Raw genomic sequence first — 24,103 nt, 5'->3', positions numbered from 1 at the left:
CTCAGTTTGACCCAGGAAGTCAGCGGTTTGATTGTAATTCCACCTTACTGCTTAAAGAGACTCTCTTTAAGGGAATGACTTTCCAACAATAGCAGAGGAAATGGAGGTCATGGGGCGCCAAACATGGAGTCTGACCTGTACAGAGGCCATGTGAAGGATTTTCTTTAAAAATGTCACACATCTACCGGGGATCATGTGTTGAACTGCTGTGAAGCGTTCAATATTTCAAATGTATCTCAGGTGTCAGATCTCAGCAGAAAAAGCAATAACTCCACAGTCAGTAATGACATTATAGGCTTTATTTTTATGCCAACAATCATTCTGCAGGAGAACATTTTCAAAACATCTCACAGTGAAACTAGACTCCTCAGAAACAGATATTTCCCTGTATTGTTCCCTGTAATGTGGACTGGATGGTACGATGTGTTGTCATTATTACACAACCTGCCCCATCATATCTGGTGTTTGGTGAGTGTCAGAGATTATATTTCTCTCCCCTCACCTTGTCACTCACCTAAGCAGCAACCTCCGGTCTAGAATATGAGACAATGCGGAAGTGCTAAAAACTGCTGTTTCTCGAGTGTTCACTTGAGGCTGGCTCTAGAAGTACCATACATACACACCAAGCCAAAAAAGATGTTTGCAAAGCAGAAATTAACCTATTTACAGCCTGGTTCAAAAACTTCTCCTGTTTGAATTGCTAACTTTACTATCAGCGCACACTGTACGGGGGTGAATTTTTTTCTAACTTGGCAGTTCAGAGAATATTAAGATTGCAAGCTCACCCAATCAGAGAGGCAGCTCAGGTCACGTGACTGAAGGATGCCCTTTACTGTACGAGAAGCCCTTGCCACTACCAGTTTGGCCATGTTGGCTGATGTGCTTTATTTTCAGTTTCAGAAACAGACAGGTGCTAAGTAGAGTCTAAGTTTACCGAGTAGCACACATATCAATCAGCTCATACGTAAGTGCTCTGGCATATGTGCCTCTCTCTTTGCTTAATTTATCAACATTGGACCTAATTCAGCTCAGACCAACCACAGTTGTTTATTTAACATGAGCTGCTTTAAAGCAATGACTGAGGGTCCTTTACATTTCTTTTCTTTTTTTCAATAAACAGACAACACAGAAGTTGAACATTTTAAATCTGCTCTGTTTGGGCTCTTTAATAAACTGGACAGTATCTTAAACTGTATTGAAAAGCATCTACTTGTTAACTAGCAGCCAATTAAGCTGTTGTGGAGTCAATGAATCATGTTAACGCCCACTGGAGCTCTTATAATGAACTTTGAGGTTTAAAATCAGTCTTGCATCATTAAGTTTAACATGACTTTGTCAGGTGTAAGTTAAATATGACGTATGGGTACAAACTAAATGTACATCAATATACTACCTTTATTATGTTATAGATTTATCAAGAAGTGATGCTATAAAGATGGAAATATTGGAGCTTTTCAAATAATAATAAACACGTGTCCAAATGTTTTACCATGATACATACAGCAACTGGCCCTTGTGATTGTGAGAACAACTCCCCAAACATGCTTTGAGGAGGGTCTGTTTTAATTAAACTGCAGCGTCACCTTTTGGCCCAGAGTCTCACCCACTGTTGTTAAGATGTGACTTTCAACAAGGTGTGAATTTGTTTTCAAAATTAATGAGGATTGGGACAAATATTCCTTGTTCAAGACAACTTTTTACCAGATACAGTGCATCAAGGTAAGGTATTCATCAACAGTTAAGTTGCGCTTTTGTTTGAAACATGACGACAAGCAAACAGAAGTTTATTTGGTGGTTCAGTAGCCAGCTTTTGTCGTTGCCACTGACACCCTAGTGCAGTGAGACATGTCAGTAATGTGTCATGTCAGTGAATCCTGGCTATGTCCTGCCAGTCATCTACTGAGCAGAGCTAACGTAACCTTACTCTTCATTTGATTGATAGACTCTCAAGTTTGAGCAGACCACTGCAGTTTTCCTTCTGCATGTGGGTTGGAATTAACATTTTCACAAATAGCTTAGCTGGTGTTTTAGGCTTCCAGTGCTCTATCACTCTATCAATCTCCTATTTTGCTTTTTTCAGCTTTTTCTGTCCTTTTTCTGTCTGACAGTTCAGCTCATGTAACCATCATAACCACAAAATTGATCCAAGAAATTGTTTTCAGGAGAAAAACACTCAGATGTCTCTTCTCGCTAAACTTTGCTGGCCATAGTGTTGTCATAGAGACTTGTACGTGCCATAAATCAATCCAGTCCTGTTTGACCTGATTGAAAAGCTTTGAGGTAGCATTGAAGAATAACCTTTATTGGCACTGTCAATCTCATTTTAAACTGTGGATTGCGATCAGGCATATATTTAGAAAAAGAGACTTTTTCATGAAACTCCTCACAGCTGCTAATCTCAGACTTGTTCACACTTCTTACCGGGCTTGTAAATTTGAGCTCCAAAACTTCAGAGAAGTATTACCTGACAGTTTGCTGTTCGAAACAGAAATTGTGAAAAAAGACCATTGTGCTTGAACTTTACCTTAACAGCCACCAGGATCTTCTCCTGGTCAGGTGAGAGGTTGTAACACTCGGCCAGGAAGACTTTTCCAAAGGCTCCCTCGCCTAGCTCTCTCTTAAGCACGATGTTGTGTCTCTTTATGTGCTGGACGACTGTGAAAAGAGGACAGATAACACAGGATTTGGCTTTACTTATGAACCAATAAACAGTTATCAGTCACTGCTCAGCTGTCTTTGCTTAACATACATCACCAAAATTCAACAAATATTGAAGTGCAGACTCATAATTGCAGGATGTATTAACCCTGGAAAGGATTGTTAGCTGTCTTTCTGAATTAACAATAATTTAAATGTGAGGGATCCTTTAATTTTTATATTTGTTGCTTGCCATCTCTTACAGCTCCATCTCCAGGGGTAGATTTGTGCCTCTGCCAATTTTATTTATTTAGTAATATTCAGTGTTACAGGAGGTAGCAGAGATCAGACCATAGTAATATTTAATTGTGAGTTTTGAGGCTATTTTTTCCTTTTGAATAAATATCTTATGCTTAATTTATTCATCATATGGTTGAAAATGTAAATGGGAGAAATCACTGATCTGGCATTTGGTATTTGGTTTTCACTGTACTGTAAATATACATATAAAAAATGTTTCAGTCTGTTTCATGTACATTACCTCCGCCTTCTGCTCACTCATCGTTGGATCACTGTCCAAAACCCTGCTTTCTGTTGCTAAGTAACCCATGACTCCATGCCAGCTGATTTTTTTGAGAAAAATTTGGCATCACACCTTGTTTGTGATATGAGGTTTATTCTACAGATTGATACTCAGCGTGGTGCCCTCACCGTGACCCAGCTAAGCCCTGCTTTGACTGCAGGCCAGATTTGCAACTGTCTGCATGCAAAGGAAATACATTTATCCTACAATACAAGCACAAGGGTGCCTCTTGAACACAGAGAAAGAGAGAGGGAGAGAGGACACCACCACAAGCTGAGATTTATCTGTGATGTGATTAAGAGGCGCATTTGAAGAAAAGCTGTCCACTCAGAATATCACATTAAAGGGCAGCTAGACTCTCAGAAGCTGCATCGATCTACACTGTAAGCTTCTGAGGTCCTCCATAACCCAACACTGTACAGAGAGTACACAGAGAGATTCATCAGATATTTAAGGCATCTACTGTAGTTCCCAGTGTAAGACTAGTGGAGAAGAAAACAACTGCTGTGAAAAGTGTGAAGTTTTCCATGTTTACCCACTTTGACAGCTTTTGCACATTCAAATATTTGGTCAGAATTGATGCACTGTTTAAACTATTTTAATTCCCAATACAAATACCTGGTTTTAGGTTTCAGTCGATACTGATACTTATCTGTTATGATCTGATAACCAGTATTGATTAACATTCCCTATTCCTGTAGAGTATACAATAAAATACAATATAATATAAGGATGAAACTGAGAACTATGTCTCAGCAGTTTAAAGCTTTTAGGGGGAAAAAAAAGTCTTATTGGAACAAATACAAGCCACATTCTGCTGAAAAATTGAGATAATTGTCTAATTTCAGGGTATTACAACTGAAAAGGTCTGAATCAGTTTAATGAGTTGAAAGACTTTTTTTCTTGGAAGTAAAAAATAAATCTGAATCAAGAAACTTAACCTGTATATTTTTTATTCCCCATTGGCTGAGTGTGCAGAGATATCACCGGGGCAACAACTGTTGCCTCTTCCTCATGACATGATTTTCTTCAGTTCATCAGGTCACAGATCTCCTTGCACTGACAGCTCCCCATGCAGCATCAGCATCAGCAGCATATTAAACTCACATCCCTGCAGCACAACCACCAGCCATTTAACCAGCTAATAACCTCACCGCACCATCTTCTAATGTGGTTGTGTAATAAGCACTCACCCGTGTAAACCCCTGGCACCACTATTCCTTAATTACACCCTTAAACAGCGAATAAACTGATGTGTGTTCTTTCCCTCTCTCCCCCTAAGCCAGAACAAACTGGTGCTCCATTCAGAGCTTTTCCTTTTTTTTTTTTTTCGTCATATTATGAATTTTGGGTTTGTCGTTTAAACTAATTTTGCTCTCATTGATTCAGAAACTTCCATAGTTGCTTCACATAGCAATCAAGAACTTTTGAAATCAACTAATTATTTTTTTAATGGTCTTCTTTTTCTTGTGAGTTCTGCTCTTCACATCTCTGGTTTTACCAGTTCTTCTCTCCTTCCTCCGCCTGTCTTTCATCACTAAACCTTGTCTCTACTTGAAGCGCTACACATCAGCCCTCGTCTCCTGAATCAGTATCCTTAATTAAGATCTACAGAAATATTATTCCCCATTTACAAAACTTAACATTCTTGTTCTCTAATGTTTTTCTTAATTAGTACCCGTTTTCCATGCTTATCCTACTCCCTCATTTTCTCTCATTTAGCATCCCTCCATCCAGTCTCATTATCTCACTCTCACATTCCTTATTTAGCATCCCTCTGTTCCATCCTTTTTCCCTCCATGTTGCCTTTCCCCTCGGCTGCTAAACCTATCACTCTTTAATCGACGTTTCCTAAATACATGTACTCCTCCATTCTGTTGCTCCATCAGTTTTCTCTCCATTGCTTGTTGCTGCTCACGACATTAACATCAACAAGAATATTTCCCATTAACTACCCTGTCTCTGAGCTTTTTCCACCGCCTTTTTTCCTCCATCCAGCAGTTTCTCCATATTTTCCAGAACAATCCACCCACTACGCCTCTGCTTGTAAATCAACATCTTATCAACAACCAGACATAAATGCTTTAGGGACATAATTATTCCCTGTTTACCATCTGCCTCCTCCCTCCTCTTTCCAACTGCCCAAAATATTTCCATGAATCTGGATTCAGACACGAAGCTGCCTGAACTGTTTTGAAACTTTGTGTTTGGTTGTCTCATCTAGTTTTAACATGCATTTGTGTTTGCTCACACATTTGTAAATATTTTACACATTTGCACATCTGTTTACATATTTGTGGATTAACATATTTTTTAATTGACTCACAAATTTGCGGATCAGTGTACATATTTGTAGATGAATTTATTTGCTACAATAATAGCTCCATATGAGTGCGGGTGTTTTCAAACATTGTATGCACGTGTTGGCTTTTGAATAATGTTTTCTAGAATAATGGTAATCCTCATTCCCATGATACAACTAAACACAAGCCCCAGTGGATCTGCTGGCACAGGTACAATGGAAAAATTGAGAGATATTGTTTACAGAACCAAGAAGGAGGTGTATCATTATGAAGATGAGGAACATGAAGCCTCTGTTAGCCTCTGTTAGAGCTAAAGCTTCCACTTGTGACAGCAGCTCAAGTGTCCTTTATGTTATTGGAAAGGGCTGAGTGGACCATCTGGAAAAGCTACTGTTTTTCTGGGATAAAGACTCTGTTTCCCATGAGCACTAGCACCCACTGTCAAATTACAGGAAATAAAGCGATGAGGTATTATTGCTATATATCAGATATGTAAACTCAAACTTTGTAAACTCAGTTTGTACCGTAGTTCAACAGCCAGCTATGTTTAGCATTGCTCACAGCCTGGTGCTCTGAGACATGTCCTAACGTAACCTCACTCCTCATTTTATTGATAGACTCTCAAGTTTGGACAGACCACTGCAGAATAAGTGCTGCATGTGGGTTGGAATTAACATTTTCACAGCTTAGCCCGTCTTTTAGCCTTTGCCTTGTGTTTAAGCCTTTAGCCTGTGCTCTATCACTTTCCTGTTTAGCTTTCTTTTGTTACTCTGTCCTGCAACTCCAGCCTTTCTACAAAATTAATCCAAGAAATTATTTTCAGCAGAGAAAAACACAGATCTCTCTTCTCACTGCAAAACTTTGCCAGCCGTAGTGATGTTGTCATAGAGATTTTCATGCGTCATAAATCAATCTGATCCCTAACAACTTGGATCACTATTAGGCTTACAGAACTGAGACTTCTTTAATATCACTAAGAAAGTTCTTACAGGGACTTTAACTACTTAAAGTTCATTGAGAGTAACTAGAAATAATAAAAAAAAAATCTTCCATGTTCTGCATCGAGTGTAAATATCAGGGAGGTCTAAGCTTGTGCATGTCTCTCCCATCTCCCCGTCTGTCTTAAAGGGGACATATCATGCTGATCCCTGATTTAATACTTACATATAATATAATTAATTTGAAAACAAGACCTTTCACCCCCTGAATTTTCAAAAAATGAGATATTGTATTTTTTCTGATATCCTAGAACGAGATTTGATGCCTCTGAAAATAGGTCATTGCCAGTTGGCTGCAAGATTTCGACCGTTGTGACGACACGAGGATCCTTTCTTTTTATTGGAGTAATCTGATAAAGCAGCTCCTCCTCTGTGATGTCAGTTAGTCACACAACCGCCACCAAGGGACACACCCACCAAGAGCCGAGTATAAACGTATAAACTATACATGTTACAGTACCTGTTTGACTCACCACACTGAAGTGTCCTGAGATGATCTGTGTCGAGGTGGATTTTCTTCCTCCTGAGCTGCAGAACCGTCCGGGTCTGACTCGGGGTCCAATACAAAAGGACGTATCCTACACTCTGCTATTTTATTACTGCTATCAATGCCTTACAGTGAAGTTTTGGCAAACAGCAAACTTGCTCGGTCTGCTCCATTCAATGTGGCGATTTTGTAAATACTGCCATGCTGCAAAAACCGCCCCCTGGCTCTACCTTCTCCGCCCCTCTGATAGAACTGACCAATCAGAACACAAAGGGCTGTGATGTTACGAGGTTACTGGAGGTCATTCTTGAAACGGAGCGTTTCAACGAGATCTTCAGAATGGCCTAAAATGAGGATATTGAGAACTCTATTGTGGGGCAATGGAACTAAGGAACTAAATGACTTGTACTAAGAGCAGAAATGCTTTACAGGCATCCTAGTCTGGCACAGTGAAAAGGAGAAACAAGCATATGTCCCCTTTAAGCTATCTAACCAAATAAAGACAAAAAACCTCAAAGATAAATTTTAAAAACTGAAATTGAAAGCAGACAGACATCAAAACAGTTATGCATGTTACTCCTCCAACCAAACATGACCTTTGACCTTTCTATCATGATGTTACTACAAATAAAATTACTGCAACTGTGATGCTGCTATCCCTTATTCTGCCTTGTGCATCCTCTCACATCCCCCTTGACTCTGAGATGACGTCAGTTTTTAATACTTTTGAACTTTTTTTTTTTTTTTCCAGCCAACACATCACATATGGGAATAAAAGAAAACCATGAACCTTCAGCAATCTTTGAACAGTTATTTTATTTTAACATCAGCCGACTCTGACTCAAAAGAATGGTGAAGAGTTTTGGTGTTTTTACTCAGACTGCTCTGTCTGGTGGATAAATCTTCAGCTGAGTTTTTCAAGTTTTCAGGTAGGGTGTCACAGAGTGCCACAGGGCTCAGTAATGTCCTTTCTGAGAAACTAGTGGTATTATAACCAAGTGGTGTTCTTCAGTACTTCTGGACCTCGAGGGCATCCAGGTTCGGAAATTGATGATTAGCCCCTGTACACTTTTCTTCACTCCTTGGCATTGTGTTGTGAAGTCAGCCTGCTGTGGTTCCTCCACTTTTTCTCTCTCTTGATCATTTTTTGTCCTACCCATGGACACCTGGTCTTTTCTTCATGTTACTGAACTATGGCGCTGCTATCTAGTCTTTTTGTTGGACTTCTAAAGCTTTTGATTCAAATTTGTCTGTTTTTTTGTTCCCATAAACATTATGGATACAGCAGCAAGATCTCTATGATGACAGGTTAACTATTTTAACAGATAGGCTTAAATGTCTAAATAACAATTCCAAATTCAGTTTGGAGTTTCTCATTAAAACCCCTTTGAAGCTGCTTGACATGCACTCTTACAGAAAGCGTATAGTGTCTAGTAACCATCTCTGCAAATGCAGGTTTAACTCTTACTGTATCTCTTTAATAATGCATGTAACTCTCTTCCCACCCATTCTGCCTCCTCTTGAGTTATTATTGTTAATGAGGTTTTCACTTCAAAGGTAAGCTAGTACAGCTAACACTTCCCCTAATTACAAATGGATCCATCATCTCAGCACGATAATTGTTGCTTTATTGCTGCCAAGAAGAGTTCTGTGCCATCTTTTATGTGGAGGAGTGTAACTGCCACTGATTTCTGTATTCAATAACACAGGCCACAAGCTGGTTAAGGCTACTTTTTAAAAAGAGTCCGGTTCTTGGCATGCAACCTAGCGCCACTTTGCCAAACTGTCTCCATCAAAGGTTATTGCATGGGTCTGAAAAGGCTGAGTGCCAAACAATCGGCCAGAAACTTTGCAGTATTTATGCTGCCTCTCGGAGAGTCAGAGAAGCACACAGAGTAATGGCCGTAATGGTTGTAGTGAATTAAAAACACACATACAGTCAGACACGTGCGCGCACACACACAGCAGGTTATCGACTCTCATTGATCTTTGGTGCTTTCATTCTTGCCTTCAGGCTGTAAATTGCAGTCTATCTTCAAGTTATATTATAGGACTGAAGAGGTCAAGCCCCAATGCCCCATCATTATACCCCCCTAAGAGAGTACTGTCATAGTGCGCACACAGCCCAACACACACATGCAGCATGATAATTTACAGCAACACAAGGCCACAGCCTGTAGAAGCTTTTACGACTTGCCAATAATCATAATGTCATGTTGATGGAGCAGGTCAATATCTGTGTGTGCTCTCTGTCCATCTATTTGACTGATCCTCTCCCCTTTGTTTCTTCTTTTTATTCTCACGTCTCCTTTTCCATCCACTCTCTTTCTCTTTCCAATATTCCCCCCTTCTGCCTCTAGCTTGGTTGAATTAGGAAGATTATGGATGAACATTTGAAAGTCATCAGCATTCAAAAACACTTTGTACCTGTAGCTGCTGACTGACCGTCCTTTGAGTCTGGTGATGGTTGTCTATGAGTCACAAACAGAAGTCTCCAGTTTATGAATGGATCTGTGCCCAACATATGCTCGGGTATAACACACACACGCACACACACACTTGCATTCAAATGGACTTCTATTTCCCACTTCTCGCTCAAAATTGAAAGCTTATCCTCAGCAGCTCCAAGGTCATTTCCATGACAGCAGGAAAGAAGTTTCCATGGTAACCTCTATGTGCATTTAATCTGGGTTTTTGCTCTCGACAGTCTGATAAACATTCATTATCAATTTGAGTGAAGACATCACCATTTACAGTTTCTACATAACAAAATCCGTACAAGAGGAGTGCACTGGCTTCTGTTTGTTGTGCATTTGTTGTTCTAGTAGGTATTGATCATAAGTCAGTTGGCTTTGGTGAATGCAGGAAGAACCTTTGAACAGTGATTTTGGAACTGTTGTGAATTATTTTGAAACTCGACCGTTCAGAGGATATCAATTAAACAGACGGGTGACGTCAAGGAGACTACGTCCATGTTTTATACAGTCTATGGTAGTTACATTTGGGAGGAAGTGCACGTCAGGTTACACCCATAGGCCCCTACGTGGGAAATGAGCCACACAGACCTGCGGCATACAATGTTGGTTTCATCTGAGTCACATTCATCTGACAAGCCAAGAAAAAAATCTTTGAAGCCATTACTTGCCAAAAATAGAGAATTAGAGAAATAAGAAAAAAAATCTGCTAATAAAATAAGAAAATTTACTTGCTGAATGCTTCAAATAAAAATTGTGTCTTAATTCAAGAAAAATGGATTAAGTAAATTTATATCATTCCATTGTCATCTGTTACATGCAATTAAGGGCTTACTTTTAGCTTTCATATCTTAAAATTAGATATTTTTTTAAGCTGCAGTGTAATCTACGGTTTACAGTGAAACTGAGACTTATCAGAAACAGATGAAGTAGTGCCCGTGCATCACCAGACACAAACTAGGAATGGCAGCAGTAATTTTGCAGATATATCCTTAATAGGCTGGTTTAGATTGTCTGTAGATCTGAACACATGATTACTCCTCACGTTGCTAAAAAATGAAACACAGAAAAGGAAGTTTCTGCTTGAAGGTGTTCATCACTAACTGCTGGCTGCATAATGCTTGTGATACTCAGACAACAGCTGATGGGGTTTGTGGTTGGTGTTGAGATAACAGAGAGTTTGACTCACATGTGTCCGTTTTGAGCAGGCTGTTGGTGCTCCTGAAGTACTGAGGGTTTTCTATCACAGGGATCTTGGTCATGCCTATAATTACAGCATCAGGGCCCATCTCTGAAGAAGATGGCGTATTGCTGCCATTGGAGACGTGGTGAAGAGGGGAGGCGGAGTCATCGTCATTGCTGATCACTGAAGATGGTCCTAAGGAGAGGAAATAGAGAGGATGAAGATAAATATTTCTGATTTTATTTGCTTTATCTGATTTCCACAGTGGAGTCCTGGCATGCCAAGATGGAAAAACATTTCTGCGCAGATGCGCACAAAAGAGAATAAATCAAATTGTTAATCTGTCATTAGCGGGGATTGAAAGAGGATCATAAAGCGGGGAGGTTAAGCTGTAAATATTGATTATATCAGACAGTAGAGAGATATGCAAGGTGCATTTTCTAACCTTACTTTAGCTCTTTAAATGTTGTTAGAGCTGGATTTTGGCTCTTGCATTCTTTGCATGTTTTTATCCTATGTGTCTTTATGTTCGTCTTGATGTGTTCAAAAACTAAAGTAACTTTCACTGGTTCAAAGGCTCGAAGAGGAACTAGTCCCTGCAGTGAATATATTTTTGCTTGTATGAAAGATGCTATATAAATGAAAAATTGATTGACTGAATGATGGATCGCTGAGAAGACTTTTAAATGTGCATGCAATTTTTGATAACTGTAACAGTAACTGCAAAAGTCTTCAATTAATTGTGAAATCATGACAAGCTTCATGTATATATCTTAACGAAACAAGAAGGAATTTTCATCACTAAGTGATGCCTTTAAACCTTAAATCCAACAAGACCTTGGATTACCACAGCAGTTGGTATTATGTGTCTTTGCAACCACTTTCCTAACTAATCATAAGAAAGCTGCACCAAATGTCTTTACAAAATCTCCCAGAAGTGTTTTTAGAAGCGCTATAACTTAACTTAAGTCTGACTCCTGATCCTTTCCTGTCCTTGCGTGTAAACGTTTCTGAAATTTGCTGCCACCACATACATACACAACTTACTAACCGCCACGCTATATCTCTTAACACTTGAGGAGGCATTTTCTCAGGCTGAATATTTCCCAGATGCTAACACAGATATATGAACAACTGGGAGACAAAATCAATTGCAGCCACTTTGCAGGATTTAATCAGGAAATACAGAACACAACACGACTCTGGACAGTTTCTTGACAGACTGACCAACCAAACTTTCTCTTCCAAATGTCTCTGTTTTTCTGTTTAGGCCAGTTCATAACTATAGTGATGAACCATGGCCAAAACTATGAGCGACTGTTGAAATGAAACTTCCTGTAAACATGCCTACCTGGCTGGAACATGTTGGTGAAGGTTTTTCCGAATGACACTTAACCTCTTATTGTTTGATTCCCGGGAAAATGAACTATTGAACCTCACCAAATATCCTTTTGGGTCAGGCTGACTGGGAGGGGTCTGGTTCCTAAGACCATAAACTTCTGAAGCCTTTTTGAATGTTGTTTCAGGACAGTCTAACGAATACTCGTTTCCTGTTCATCAATAATGTCTCTTCAACAGGGATTATAGCATTTCAGTGCCAGGTTTCGCCTCCCCATGTATGAATGTTCCACCAAAACAAGTTCTCTCCTGACAATATTTTGCAAGGTCCGGCTATTTTGATGGTTTACTGAAAATCAGTCAGGCCTCTTTAAAATGCTCTTATAGCTCCATGGTAGAGCTGTAGAGAGCTGCTTATGCAACACTGCATCTGTTGAATCTGTCTTGTCGATTCTTGCGCTGACATTGAGCCCCTCACATTGTTCCAACGAACTGAGACTGTGTTAAAAAAGTTAACCAAGGTCATCTCTGGATCAAAAAGTTCTTTAATTTAGAAGTATCAAAAATGAGTCACTAAGCAAGCCTGTGAGCAGAGTATACATTGTCAAATTTAGTTGGTATCATGTTTGACTGCTGGGTTATTTTTTTAGGTCAGTCTCTGCTGCAGTTAATAATGAAGTCAAGAAAAGAGAGATGAACGTGTATAACTACGTAGCTGGAGGATAACCAAGGGAATTAATGTGCACCTTCAAAAAGACAAATGCAAGTAATCTAGGAACCTGGAGGAGTACAACCCAAGAGCTTTAAGTGGATTTTTTGCTATCATCTCCTGAAAACATCTCTGGAGATCAGCCTTTCAGTATACAAACTTACAAACTTGCCACTCATTCAGTCCAAGTAATAAAACTGTGCATATTAGAATTCATGTTTCATCCAACAGACTTTTAAAATGCAGAAACAGCATGAAGGAAGAGAGGAGAAAGCAGAGGAGAGGTGGGATGGCATGAGTCAGACACTGAATCCAGCCCTGTTATAGGAAAAAGGTTTGCTTTGGCAACAAAACTGAGGTTTTAGAAGTTTTTTATTGAGACTGAAAGGAAAGGAAAGGAAAGGAAAGGAAAGGAAAGGAAAGGAAAGGAAAGGGAGAAAAAACATCCATGAAGCTGATTCTGTGCTCACATGCTGTCAGCACACTTGCGATACTCTGAGGATAGTTTTCTGACTTTAGGAGTGTCAGAACAATCCCTTCTCCATAGAATGTCCTTTGATTTTAAGATATTAAAGGTTTACACAATCTCAAGTCAATGTTGGTGACTTTCATTCCCTTTGGACATTTACAACATTTTTGTTTCACAGGAGACAGCATGACATGGAAAAAAAAAAACACCTGCATGACGCACTGCTCTCAGTTGAGAGTCCTGTTTTTGACCTAAGGGCTTTCCAGACCAATCCCAGGACCTGGATACTTACAATAGAAGCTCAAGTGGGCAGTTAAGGGCTGTTAGCTTCATGGCTCCTGTGATTGCACCTTCCACCTGATGTAATCTAACTTCTGATTTCTGGTTGTTTAACATTTTTTTGACTTTGTGGTAACAATACCTATTCATTTGCAGCTGTTGACCTCCCAAACTCTTCTTGGCCCTTTAACTTGCAGCTCAACTGTTTGGTAGAGCATTTTTGTAGTCCCTGTATCTCAATGACAATATGTTTAACTGAGTAAAACCAGAACCGTCTCTACAGCTTGAAATATCTTTTCTGAATTTTGTGGTTTCTGATCATAGAGTTCCAACATTTAAAAAAATCCTTTGTTCTTGGATGGAACATTAATGAGTTAAAAATCAAATAGATGTCATGCCTCTTGCATCTCGAAAGAGTAAAAGTTATGTTGGCCTGGTGGTGTTTTTCATTTTGTTGTGATTGGTTGTGCTAGGATCTGTTTCAGATTCTAGTGGGATCCTCTTCTGCCATTCCTGTGGGCACTGTGTGAAGTTAAGCAAACACTTCATGTGAAGAGTAAATGAGGCAAAACCTCTGGTCTTCAGAAATAAAGCTGATGCAAAAGTTGTAGTTTCTCAAGTCTCAGCTTGAAGCCGGCTGCAGAAGCACACACGTTACAGAAACATCCTTTTAAAAAGCCAATCTTTACAGCAAAAATAAACACGTTGACAGCCTGGTTCAAAAAATCATTTAACTCTGAATTTCTAATTTCTGTAATGGCACTCACTGAACAGGGGCTCATAATTAGGGGATGTAGCTGTTAAAGGGGAAACGAAAAGTCTGCCTCAACTCCTCCTTATTGCCTCTTGTTGGGTTGTCTGAAAGTTGGTTTAGTCAGCATTTCAATATGGTGATTGTCATCGAGAGGCTTTAAAACTCTGCTTCAAAAACCAGTGGGTGATGTCATAGGGACAACATCCAAGTATTATACAGTCTGTGGGCAAAATATATCATCCTGAGCCTGTAAATTCTAAAAATACATCTGTACTCAAGCTCGGCAAACTCTTTAATACATGAACTATCTTTGGTCAGTATAACTCAAGCACAAAAGCAGTTGTATCTTATGGCCTTTATCACAACTATGACTACAAATTTTATATCAGCCAAAAAACAGTATCTGTCCTAACCTCTCTGGGTGATATCTTTACCAAATGAAAAAAGTTTGTGCAAGCAGAGCACAAAACTTCAACATCATCCACAAGGCTTATCAAAGAAAAACTGGGTACACTGTGAGTTGTGATGCTCCTGACACTTTAAACCATCTTATTAATGCATTCCTCTCTGGTTAAGGGGTGTGAACTGCTTCACATGAATAGAAAAACGTGCATGTGCATATGTGTTTGTTTGTACAAGAATCTCTTCAAAGCTATAATTGGATACTTCCATTTCGCCCTGCTCTCTCATCTGCTCATCATCCTATGTCAGGTGAACGCAGATAACACCAGGGACAAGTTAGAGCACGAGTCTCAATAGAAGCTAGTGGAGCACTATTCAGACTCACACAAACACAAGCAGCAAGTCCTTCATCCACAACGTCTCTTCAAGACACGAGAGTAAGCCTGCAAACATTGTATTACAAGCTGAGATTGATTTCCCATGAGCACCAAATACAGTAGATGTATTCCCTCTCATGTGGTCGCTTCCGCTGAATTATAACACAGATTGACATCACTCATTTCCTCTGTCCCTGGACTCATAGCAGCTCTACTGCTGCTGACAGAGTCTGATTGAGAGGCAGGAACATGGAGAGTTTGTTTGATATGTGAGTGTGTGTGTGTGCATGCTTTAACCACCGGTATGTGTGTTTTGGTGACTCATATGAGGATTAAAAGGTCTTTGGAGAGGAAAGAAAAAGGATAAAAGCACACTCGTTTGTTTTGTGTGTGCGCAGAAATGGGCATACTTCAGTGTGGTGTTAGTGTGTGTGTGCATGTTTGGCTAAGCTGGAACGTCGGCAGCATCTCCCTGTGCCCAAGATTAACCTTGTTTGCTTCTTTTCATCGGGTCATTAAGAGGGATAATGGGGGAGTAAAAACATGAATGCCAGATTAAATTTGTGGTGCATTAACAAATTTTTGCTGCAGAGTTTTTCCTTCTGACTAAATCTTCTCTGTAATATTTTATATTAACTCACAACTGGCCTTCAGTTGAAACCTGTTGTTGTCCTCATTTCAAGTATTGGCTTGCAATGCTTCACATTTTATACCTGCAGGTATGATTACAAATCACAGGTTAATCATTATGATTGATTTATGAAATGTCAGAAAAGCTTCAGAATGCTGATCAGTGTTTCCTGAAACCCACAATGATGATAAAAGTGGTCTTAACGATGGCATTCAGTTAAAATCAAAGTACAAAAAAGTTGTTGCTACTTAATCAACAGTTGGCATCTGTGTATTTTTTTTTCTTTTTTCTTTTCTCCCTCTATGAGAAAAGGAATGTTAATTTTTTTTTAACGAAGGAAGATCAGAGATGTGTTTTTAATTATGAAGGCTTACTGTCAAAACCCAAATTGATCAAATCAAGATTTGTCAGCCCATAAGGGTGTGTTGAATTCTTCACTTTCTCTGAAAAACTCCAATTCATCTGCTGTTGTGATTATTTTCCTCGCCAAGTTGAGCAGAACAGGAAAAAAACAGGGTTGTTTTGCTATCATGGACATTTTTATTGCTCCTCTGGTTGCAGGATCAATTCCTGGTCTCAACATGATTTGATGCATGTCTTCCCTGCGTTCTCCCCACATTTCAGGCAAAAAGTCCCAAATAATCTCAATGAAAGATGTTTTTTTATTAGTATTGGCGAGGGATGTTTTTGATACCAGTGCGCTTATCGATTCAATTCTTGATTGATTCTTTTATCATTTCCTCCTGTGAATTTTCCTCTGTACAAAAGTGGACAAGTATGAAATTGTTTACTGGATCTGGATATTTCTGGACATAAATATATAAAAATTAGTATGATTTGCACATCACTTGATGATGTACTGTTTTGTTATCTGTTATTCACTAAAGCAGGCCACCTAGTATCTCAAAGTGGTAATTGCTGTTGTTTAAGTCGTTTGGAACCTTGCCATAGTTATGAAGCGAGCCATGAGCCTGCACATCTCCTGTGAGAGAGTGTGTTCATTTGTTCAGTAAAACTTCAAGCTGAAAATCCTGAATCAGAGTTTTTTTTTTTTTTTTTTTTTTTGGGGGGGGGGGGGGGGGGGGGGGGGGGGAATCTAACTGCTAAGCTATAATAGCCGTGGCAGACTAGTTGATGTAAGGTCTGGCATATTGTAAAGATTTGATAAGGGAATTATTAAGCATAAAGGCTAACAATATCGGTGGATTGAAACATGTCATATCGATTCTCAAAAGGAACCGGTTTTTGATTCCCATCCCTAGTATCTGCATCACTACATAGGAGGGCAGCTTATTTACAATATTAAAGTTGAAAGTCCTTCTATAGCTTTTCAAAGACCTGCTAATGTTGTTACTCAATATATTTTGCAGTGAAGAAAGTATTTTTTGCTGCTCTAATCATGTTTACCTTGTTGTGTTTACCTAACTAAAACAAAGAAGATTGATAACATATTTGGCGCACACAGCAGCACAGGTCTGTCAGTGTGGTTGTGTGTTTTTGCTGGGAGGGGCTGAAGATCATTAGCGCAAAGAGGTCTCAGGGTCAGATCGTTATAAATACTGTTAAGCTGAGGGGCAACAAGAGGCTGCGTGCATGTTTGTGTGTGTGTGTGTGTGCATGTGTGTGTGTAAGCTGGAAGAGAGTCCGCAGGGATTAACTTGGTGAAGAGGGTTGAAAAGATGTGGAGCTGGAGGGTGGAGGGAGGGAGAAGGGGAGATGGACAGGAGAGGTGAGGGTATAAGTGGGGTCGGGTCATGACCCAACACTGTTAATAGACATGGAACCGCTGTTTAAACTGGTGGCGACTGGAGGACCTCACAGTCTGCAGAGGGAAGCCCGAGTTAACAGTCAATAAAATACATCGCTTTGCTTTCAAAGTTCAGGTCATGACTGAGGGGGTGGTGGCAGGATGAGCACTGAAAATGCCAATTATGTCATTTTTTACAGTCTTTGAAATGACAGGTGAAAGCTTTGTTTGGTGAGCGGATGGAGCTCGACGTCTGTGTCGTAGAGGGGATGTAATGCAGAAACAGTGGCTGCCTTTAAATAAAGGATTGGATTCACATCACTGAGAAATTCTGCTCAGATTAAGTTGCTCTTTATTCTTTGTGACTGTGTTGGGCAGGTCTATGCAGTTTTTAATCTGCTTATCTTGTGTATGTCAACATATCACATCACATTTCAGCTCAGATTTTTTTGCCCTGTACCCAGTGAAGGGTGGGTGTACTGTTGCCAAAATAAAGGATGACCATGTGAAAACAAGCTCCAAGCCACATTCATAGCCTGCTGATGTGGTAGGCGTAAATCCTCATCGAGTTTTTATAACCATGTCTTGTTGAGCTGCTTCATCTGTGCAGGGAGGCTCGGCAACTCTGCCGTCCAATCAGAGAACAGCCCATAAATAATGAGACCGTTAAATTAATGACCTCTGGGCCACTCAGCCTGCCTCATTACAGGTTTATGTTGAGTGCTGGGAATGAGACGCCTGGTGAAACTTACTAGAAATATTATGTTGACTACTGTAGCCTAATTATCCTCTCCTGCCAAGACCATAGAAAGTCCATCCACTTTGAATCTGGCGGAAGGGAGAGGAAGCTTAAGTGATATAGTTTAAAAAAAAACAGGTGTTGGGATTTTTTGGCAGCTTTGTTGTTGTTGCAGTGATCCTCTTTTAAGAAGGAACAGCAGATGGTACTAGCTGGAATAAAATCAACCCACATCGTGTAAAAATATGACCTTCAGACAAGTTTCAATTCACATTTATGAGCATTAACAGCAGTATTAACATACTCAGTAAAACAATATCACACATGCTCTACACCTGATTTTTCCTCACCTCAAATTGTGTTCGTTGGCAAGCTAGCTAGCATATTTTGTAGCTTTTTAAATCCTCTATAAACAAGTGTCATGTTGCCGAATTTAATCTAAGTTGCATGAGTAGTCTCTCTGTACAACTATAAAGTTAATCAATGAGCTGTGACAGACCAGAGAAGCTCAACTTGACAGCTAGCCTCCTGCCAGACAAGGAGGTGACAGACGCACAAGCCTCAAATGTAACAACCATCAAGGCTGGCAGGGGAATATGTTTACACTTAGTTTAAGAGTAGAATAAAGAAAAAAGTTATATAAATCAACAGGAAATTATTTGACATGTATATTTTGGGGGGTTTAATGGGCCACTGGGATGTTTTTTTCGGTTGCACAGGTGGTGAAGCTTTCAAGTATATTTGGCAGTACACCTAGAGGAGTTGCTTAAAAAAACACAACAATGTTTGTACAACAGACAAAGTTACACTGTGAATACATCCACCTGGACAGCCCATTCTTAAGCTCTATAAGTCGCTGCAGTGACAGCGGAGCTGCTTTGGGAGCTGGAGGGTCTGGGATGTGGAGTGGAGCAGGAGTTTTATGGCTGGAGTTGCACTGGAGTCGAGTTAAAACAATGACTGTGAGTGACTGTATTGATCTCTTTTAGGCTCTCGGGGTACACCTCAGACTAACTGAAGCCATTTACTGCTGCGCGTTGCCCAGGGCGATGGATGTAGAGAGGCTTTTATGGGATTTAAGGACATCAAGACCTGTCAATCAGTCGGCTAAAGCAGATAGGTTGTCTTATACCCACAGTGGAACAGAGAGAACAGTTGTTAACAGCGCAACATTTGATGATTTGAGATAACTTTATAGGTGGTGTTCAGCCATGTCAGGGTGCAAAATTGGCTGTAATATGTGGTTTAGATACACTTCAGACAGGGTGATGGCCAACCTTGATAACAGGTGCAAGTTGAGAAACACAACAAATTGAAGGAGCCAGTGTTCTGCTCCAGTTACCATCTTAACTGAATCTTGGGTTTCACTGCTGAAAGAATACCGTGCTCCACAGCGATAGCTGAAATGTGTGAAGTATGGATCGGTATCATTGGAATTTCATTGATATACCACTATCAAAACTCTTTCTTGGTTTTCATCCTGTGGCTTTAGACTCAGTTTCGCTTTGATTTTTTCTTTTGATAAGGTAAAATGATGTTTTTTGAATACTTCACTCAAATGTCAAACGTTGATCAAAGTGTGTGGTTCAGGCTTGTGAGTGTGCTGGAAAATGTTTAGCCTCTAGTTTTGGCTGCTTTAGTAACTTAGGCGGTGTCTGCCTGGATGTAATCCCTCTTATGTTGCCTCCTTCAGATGCTTTCTCCAAGGAGACTGCAGTCAGAGGAGCAGTCAGTCAGGCTTCAGGGCAAAGACAGGACTGATGCCACTGTTGACCCCAAAGGTCTCGGTGACCCCTCAAGTCTATCACAACTGACACACACACACACACACACACACGGACAAAAACACTCCCACACACACAGATCACTGGTAACATAAACCCTCTTGGTCTCTAAACTGTGCTGTCAACCCGCTGAACACAGGAAGTAATCTATCGATCCAGGAGGAGGAGTGACAGAGGAAGAGAGACGACAAAGAGGTCAGGAAGTTGAGAATGCAAGGAAGAACTTATAGAGGGATGATAGAGTCAAAAAGAACAAAATACATGAGATAAAAGTAGTAAGAATTACAGATAAAATCTAAAGTGAAACAACTACCAACATGCACATACCAACGAAGACCAAAGAGGGATTAGAGAGAGAAGAAAGGGCAGAGAGGAATAGAAGAGAGGAAACAGCAGTCGGGTAGAATTTCCTCGACACTGCAGTTAGATGTTGTCGGTTTGAATCTGCCTATACAAGCCAAACGTTCCTCTTCACCCTAATGCAGGGGCCTATCACATTCCCCCTCACTGGTAAAAATAGACAATTCCTCGACATTCTGCATCTCCCTACATGACGTATCTCCTTTCCCATTTTAATGCACATTTACCACCCCACTTTCTCTGTCATCTTCCTGTTTTTTTTTTCTTTTCTTTTTTCCCCACATTCCTTTTCTCTTACTTCCTCCTAGACCTGTCAGTCTGATCTTTTCTATTTTTAATATTCAACCCACATTCAACCTCCCCTTATGACACACTGGAAGGCCGATCCCTCCCACTGAAGGAGCACTCAGAGGTGGCCTGAGATGTGAAAGCAGCAAAGGAAGAAATTAAAGTGAGAAAAAGAACAGTGTTGTAATGACTCAAGCACAGTGAATTACAGGAAAATAAGCACCAAGATTCTGTTTAATCTGGGGGGGAGAAAAAAAACACTTTAAATATATAATCACCCAAATGAGAAGAATTTCATTAAGAAGAACTACATTTCAGCCCTTATATTCGGCCTTCTAGATGTGTCCTGAAGTCTCAAAATGTTAGTTAACAAAAGTAAATTCATATGTACTGAGTTTATTTCCAAAGTAAAAAATAACATTCACTTTTTACTGTACCAAATAAACCTTTCAATTTTATTACTGTGCACCTCTAACTCCACTCTCTTCCCAGATAAAAGCTTTAAACATAACATTCAATGATGTTAAAAGATGAAAAAAGATGGTCCATTGATATGGATAAAAAGTTTTAATTTGCTTTCTAGGGACTAATTCTAGGGGTATAATGCAAACCATCTCTTTGTAATCCTATATACCATCCTCTCACTCAACACCTCCCCTGCTTCAGCTTCAACAGGCATCAAACACGCAATGAAGAAATACGCAGCCCTGACACTGATTGTCAGTGGGGGATAGAGGCGTCATTATTATTTTAGTCTGTTTTATAAACAACTAAATGCTCTTCAAAAGAGCTTTAAATTAATAAATCTGAGAGATATATATCGTGGTACTGCCAGAAACCATTTAACAAAAACCTTTGATAATAATTATTAAAATCTTGAATAATAGTTATTCTGAAGTTAACCATACTTTACCTCTCCAATTTGCTCTTCTTGAAATTTTAAAATCTGACAATCAACACGTTGTGGAGATTCAGTATCTCTTTATTTTTTTTACTTCTGTTCAAAACCCCATCTGTCATTTCTCTTGTAAACAAACAAGCACAAGACAATGATGGATTTCAAAGAAGGTGCGAGAAAATGTGTTATATTGGAACTTTAGGAATTTTACTTTGCTTTGGGTTTTAGCGGCTCAGTACAACTGTTGCAGCATGTTTCAGGTACTCTAGTTAAGGAACTGAATACTACAGCCACACTGTATTAAACCTATCTGTTATTAAGTGCTCAAGCTTCTCCACCCCACTGTATTGAAACCTCTAAACTAGAAAAAAAGGTCCGTAGTGAAATTAAAGCCCAACTCCTGGAGTTCCTCTATGACAGAAACAGACTGAAAGTGTTGATACTCTTACTGTCATATAGTGAAAGTGCTAAGCCTTGATGACTTAAAGTATTACTGCTGCCTTCATATGGAGAAAGGCAGAGAGGCAGAGGGAGAAGAAATGATTTACAGAGAAGAGTAAGTACAATGAGAGAGGATTTGGATGTGGCATTGATTTCAAAGGCAGAATGGACGCAGATATATTGGGTTTCAGTTATTGTGTCTGACTGAGGCTTTTGTACTGATAAAGGAACACTCTACAAAATATGGAGTGACACACAGACGCACACCTAAAAGCTTTGTCACTTTCAGATGAAAAAGACACATTTACACACAAGGTACACCAATAAATGATTTCTTTTATTGAAAAGAAAAAAAAAGACTGTCTGTCTTCTGAAGTAGAACATATCTTTTTCAAATGAGCCTTTTAATGAAATTACACAGAGCAGCCTTTTAATGCCACAATACATAGTTTATGGAAGAGAATGAACCATGGCTAAAAAGTCTTATCACTCCAAATCTGTTTCTTATACTCTGACATGATTTTTAACAGATTCAGACATGTCTTTTTTGTGTTAATGTAAACCATCATTGTGCTTTTAACCATATTGTTGTGTCTTTCTTCCACTGTGAACGAAGACATGAAAACGAGGTATGGTAATATCAATTCCAAGAAAATGCAGGTGAAAGAGGCACTCAACAGCTCAGAAGTAGAACGGCAATAATGTGTTTCAGAATGTACAAAGGACAAGTAAAAATAAAATAATAATGACAAAACATGAAATAACATTCACTTCCAGTTCAATACCTATAATGTAGTGTAGTATTTCCCAGTGTTAGCATCTCTAAACTGAAACATCTATAACATATTTCTAAAGAAATCTAAATTACACTTAAAGTGGTCAAGAATTATGTACAATTGTGTGCAAAAAGTAGAGATTTAACTCTTATGAACCAAGCATCCTGTTTTAAAAGGACCTGTAAGGGTTTACAGAACACTGGTGTAAGCGATAGCTCTTTTTAACTGCATTTATTAACTTTGCTTACTCCCTCCATTCAGCTTGCTGGATTAACGAAAATAACTGACCAAAGGTAGCTTAAAATGTGATCAAATACTTATATGTAGCTTCTTTCTGACAAAACACAAACAAATGAGCTGTGCCTAAACTAATAACCTCTCTTTTTATCAAACGAATAAGGAGACCATTTGGAAAGTTAACTTATTTGCTCACAAGTGGAGTCAGAATTCAAAGCATCACCAGTCTAAATTGCCCACCAAAGACTGCAGCCAACGTGTTTAAATATACACATTATGTTGTTTCTTTTTTTTAACTTAAAAAAATTCAAAATGTATTCAACAAAGAACTAATAAGTTCATGACCTCACTTTAAGAACTGAAGTATCTTTTAAGGCTAAAATTGTTGGCCTAACAGAAGTCAGTTTACTAGTTTTTTAAACTACTAAGCTTTTTGTTAAGGCCTCAAACAGTTTCCCTTATCTGATATGTAAAGGTAGATTACTGGTTACATTTTGGAGCTGCTTTTACCCAACTAATTGTTATGGCTGTCTTATAGCTTATAAATCTCTCATGAACTTATGACTGAAGAAACCATTTTTATTTTGTATCTTCAGATTACAATAAGTTACATATAAATACCAACATTACCTTTAAATCATCACTGAATTGAGATGGTCTGGTTTACAGAGGATGATCTGTTTGTATCAACTTCTGTTTCAGCCATTGTACTCGTGTCTCGCTGGACCCTGCCCCTCCTTTTATTGAGCCAGCTTGCAACAAGTAGCCACCCCATAATTTCACGTTTTAAAGCACCTGTATTTTTTGACATGTGTACTGCTGGCTTTATAACACCTGAGAGTTTACCATCTCAGTAGGATTGGTGGGCAAATACCCATATGTATGTGCTGGACCCAATGCAACCCCATGCCAGGCTTGGACTGACAGAACATGTTGGTTATTTATTTATTTATTTTTCAATTTACGTGACTAAGAAGAATCTTTCTTGCTTTCTGTCCATTAAAGTATAACTATTTTATTCACACGCTCATCCATACTTCCCTATGCTTATAGTTGGCTACAAAAAAAAATCTCCTTCCATGGATTTAACTTACTTTGTATTAATGTTCAGGTGGTTTAAACTGATTTCATTTATGTTTTGTTTTTAATTTAATTTTCTTGCTATGTTTCAACCTCAGTGACTCAAACAGAGATAAGCTGATACTTAAC

At 39.2% G+C, this 24,103-nt stretch overlaps 1 protein-coding gene across 2 annotated transcripts in view; it reads right to left on the bottom strand.

Moving 5' to 3' along the window:
* The window catches only part of ntrk2a (neurotrophic tyrosine kinase, receptor, type 2a), a 97,703-nt gene that overhangs the window by 26,494 nt on the left and 47,106 nt on the right, over positions 1-24,103 (bottom strand). For both annotated transcript variants that reach the window (XM_074671152.1, XM_074671153.1), the window contains exons 14-15: positions 10,672-10,860; positions 2,525-2,655 (exon numbers count right to left, since the gene is read on the bottom strand). In XM_074671152.1, coding sequence (XP_074527253.1) covers positions 2,525-2,655; positions 10,672-10,860 — 320 coding nt within the window. The remainder of the gene's footprint in view (positions 1-2,524; positions 2,656-10,671; positions 10,861-24,103) is intronic.

This window comes from Halichoeres trimaculatus, unplaced genomic scaffold (assembly GCF_033239565.1).
Source record: "Halichoeres trimaculatus isolate MK-OKI-2021-1 unplaced genomic scaffold, fHalTri1.1 fHalTri1_scaffold_5, whole genome shotgun sequence".
Taxonomy (NCBI): domain Eukaryota; kingdom Metazoa; phylum Chordata; class Actinopteri; order Labriformes; family Labridae; genus Halichoeres; species Halichoeres trimaculatus.
Note: the sequence above shows the minus strand (reverse complement) of the source record. Positions and strands in the feature narration are given on the sequence as shown.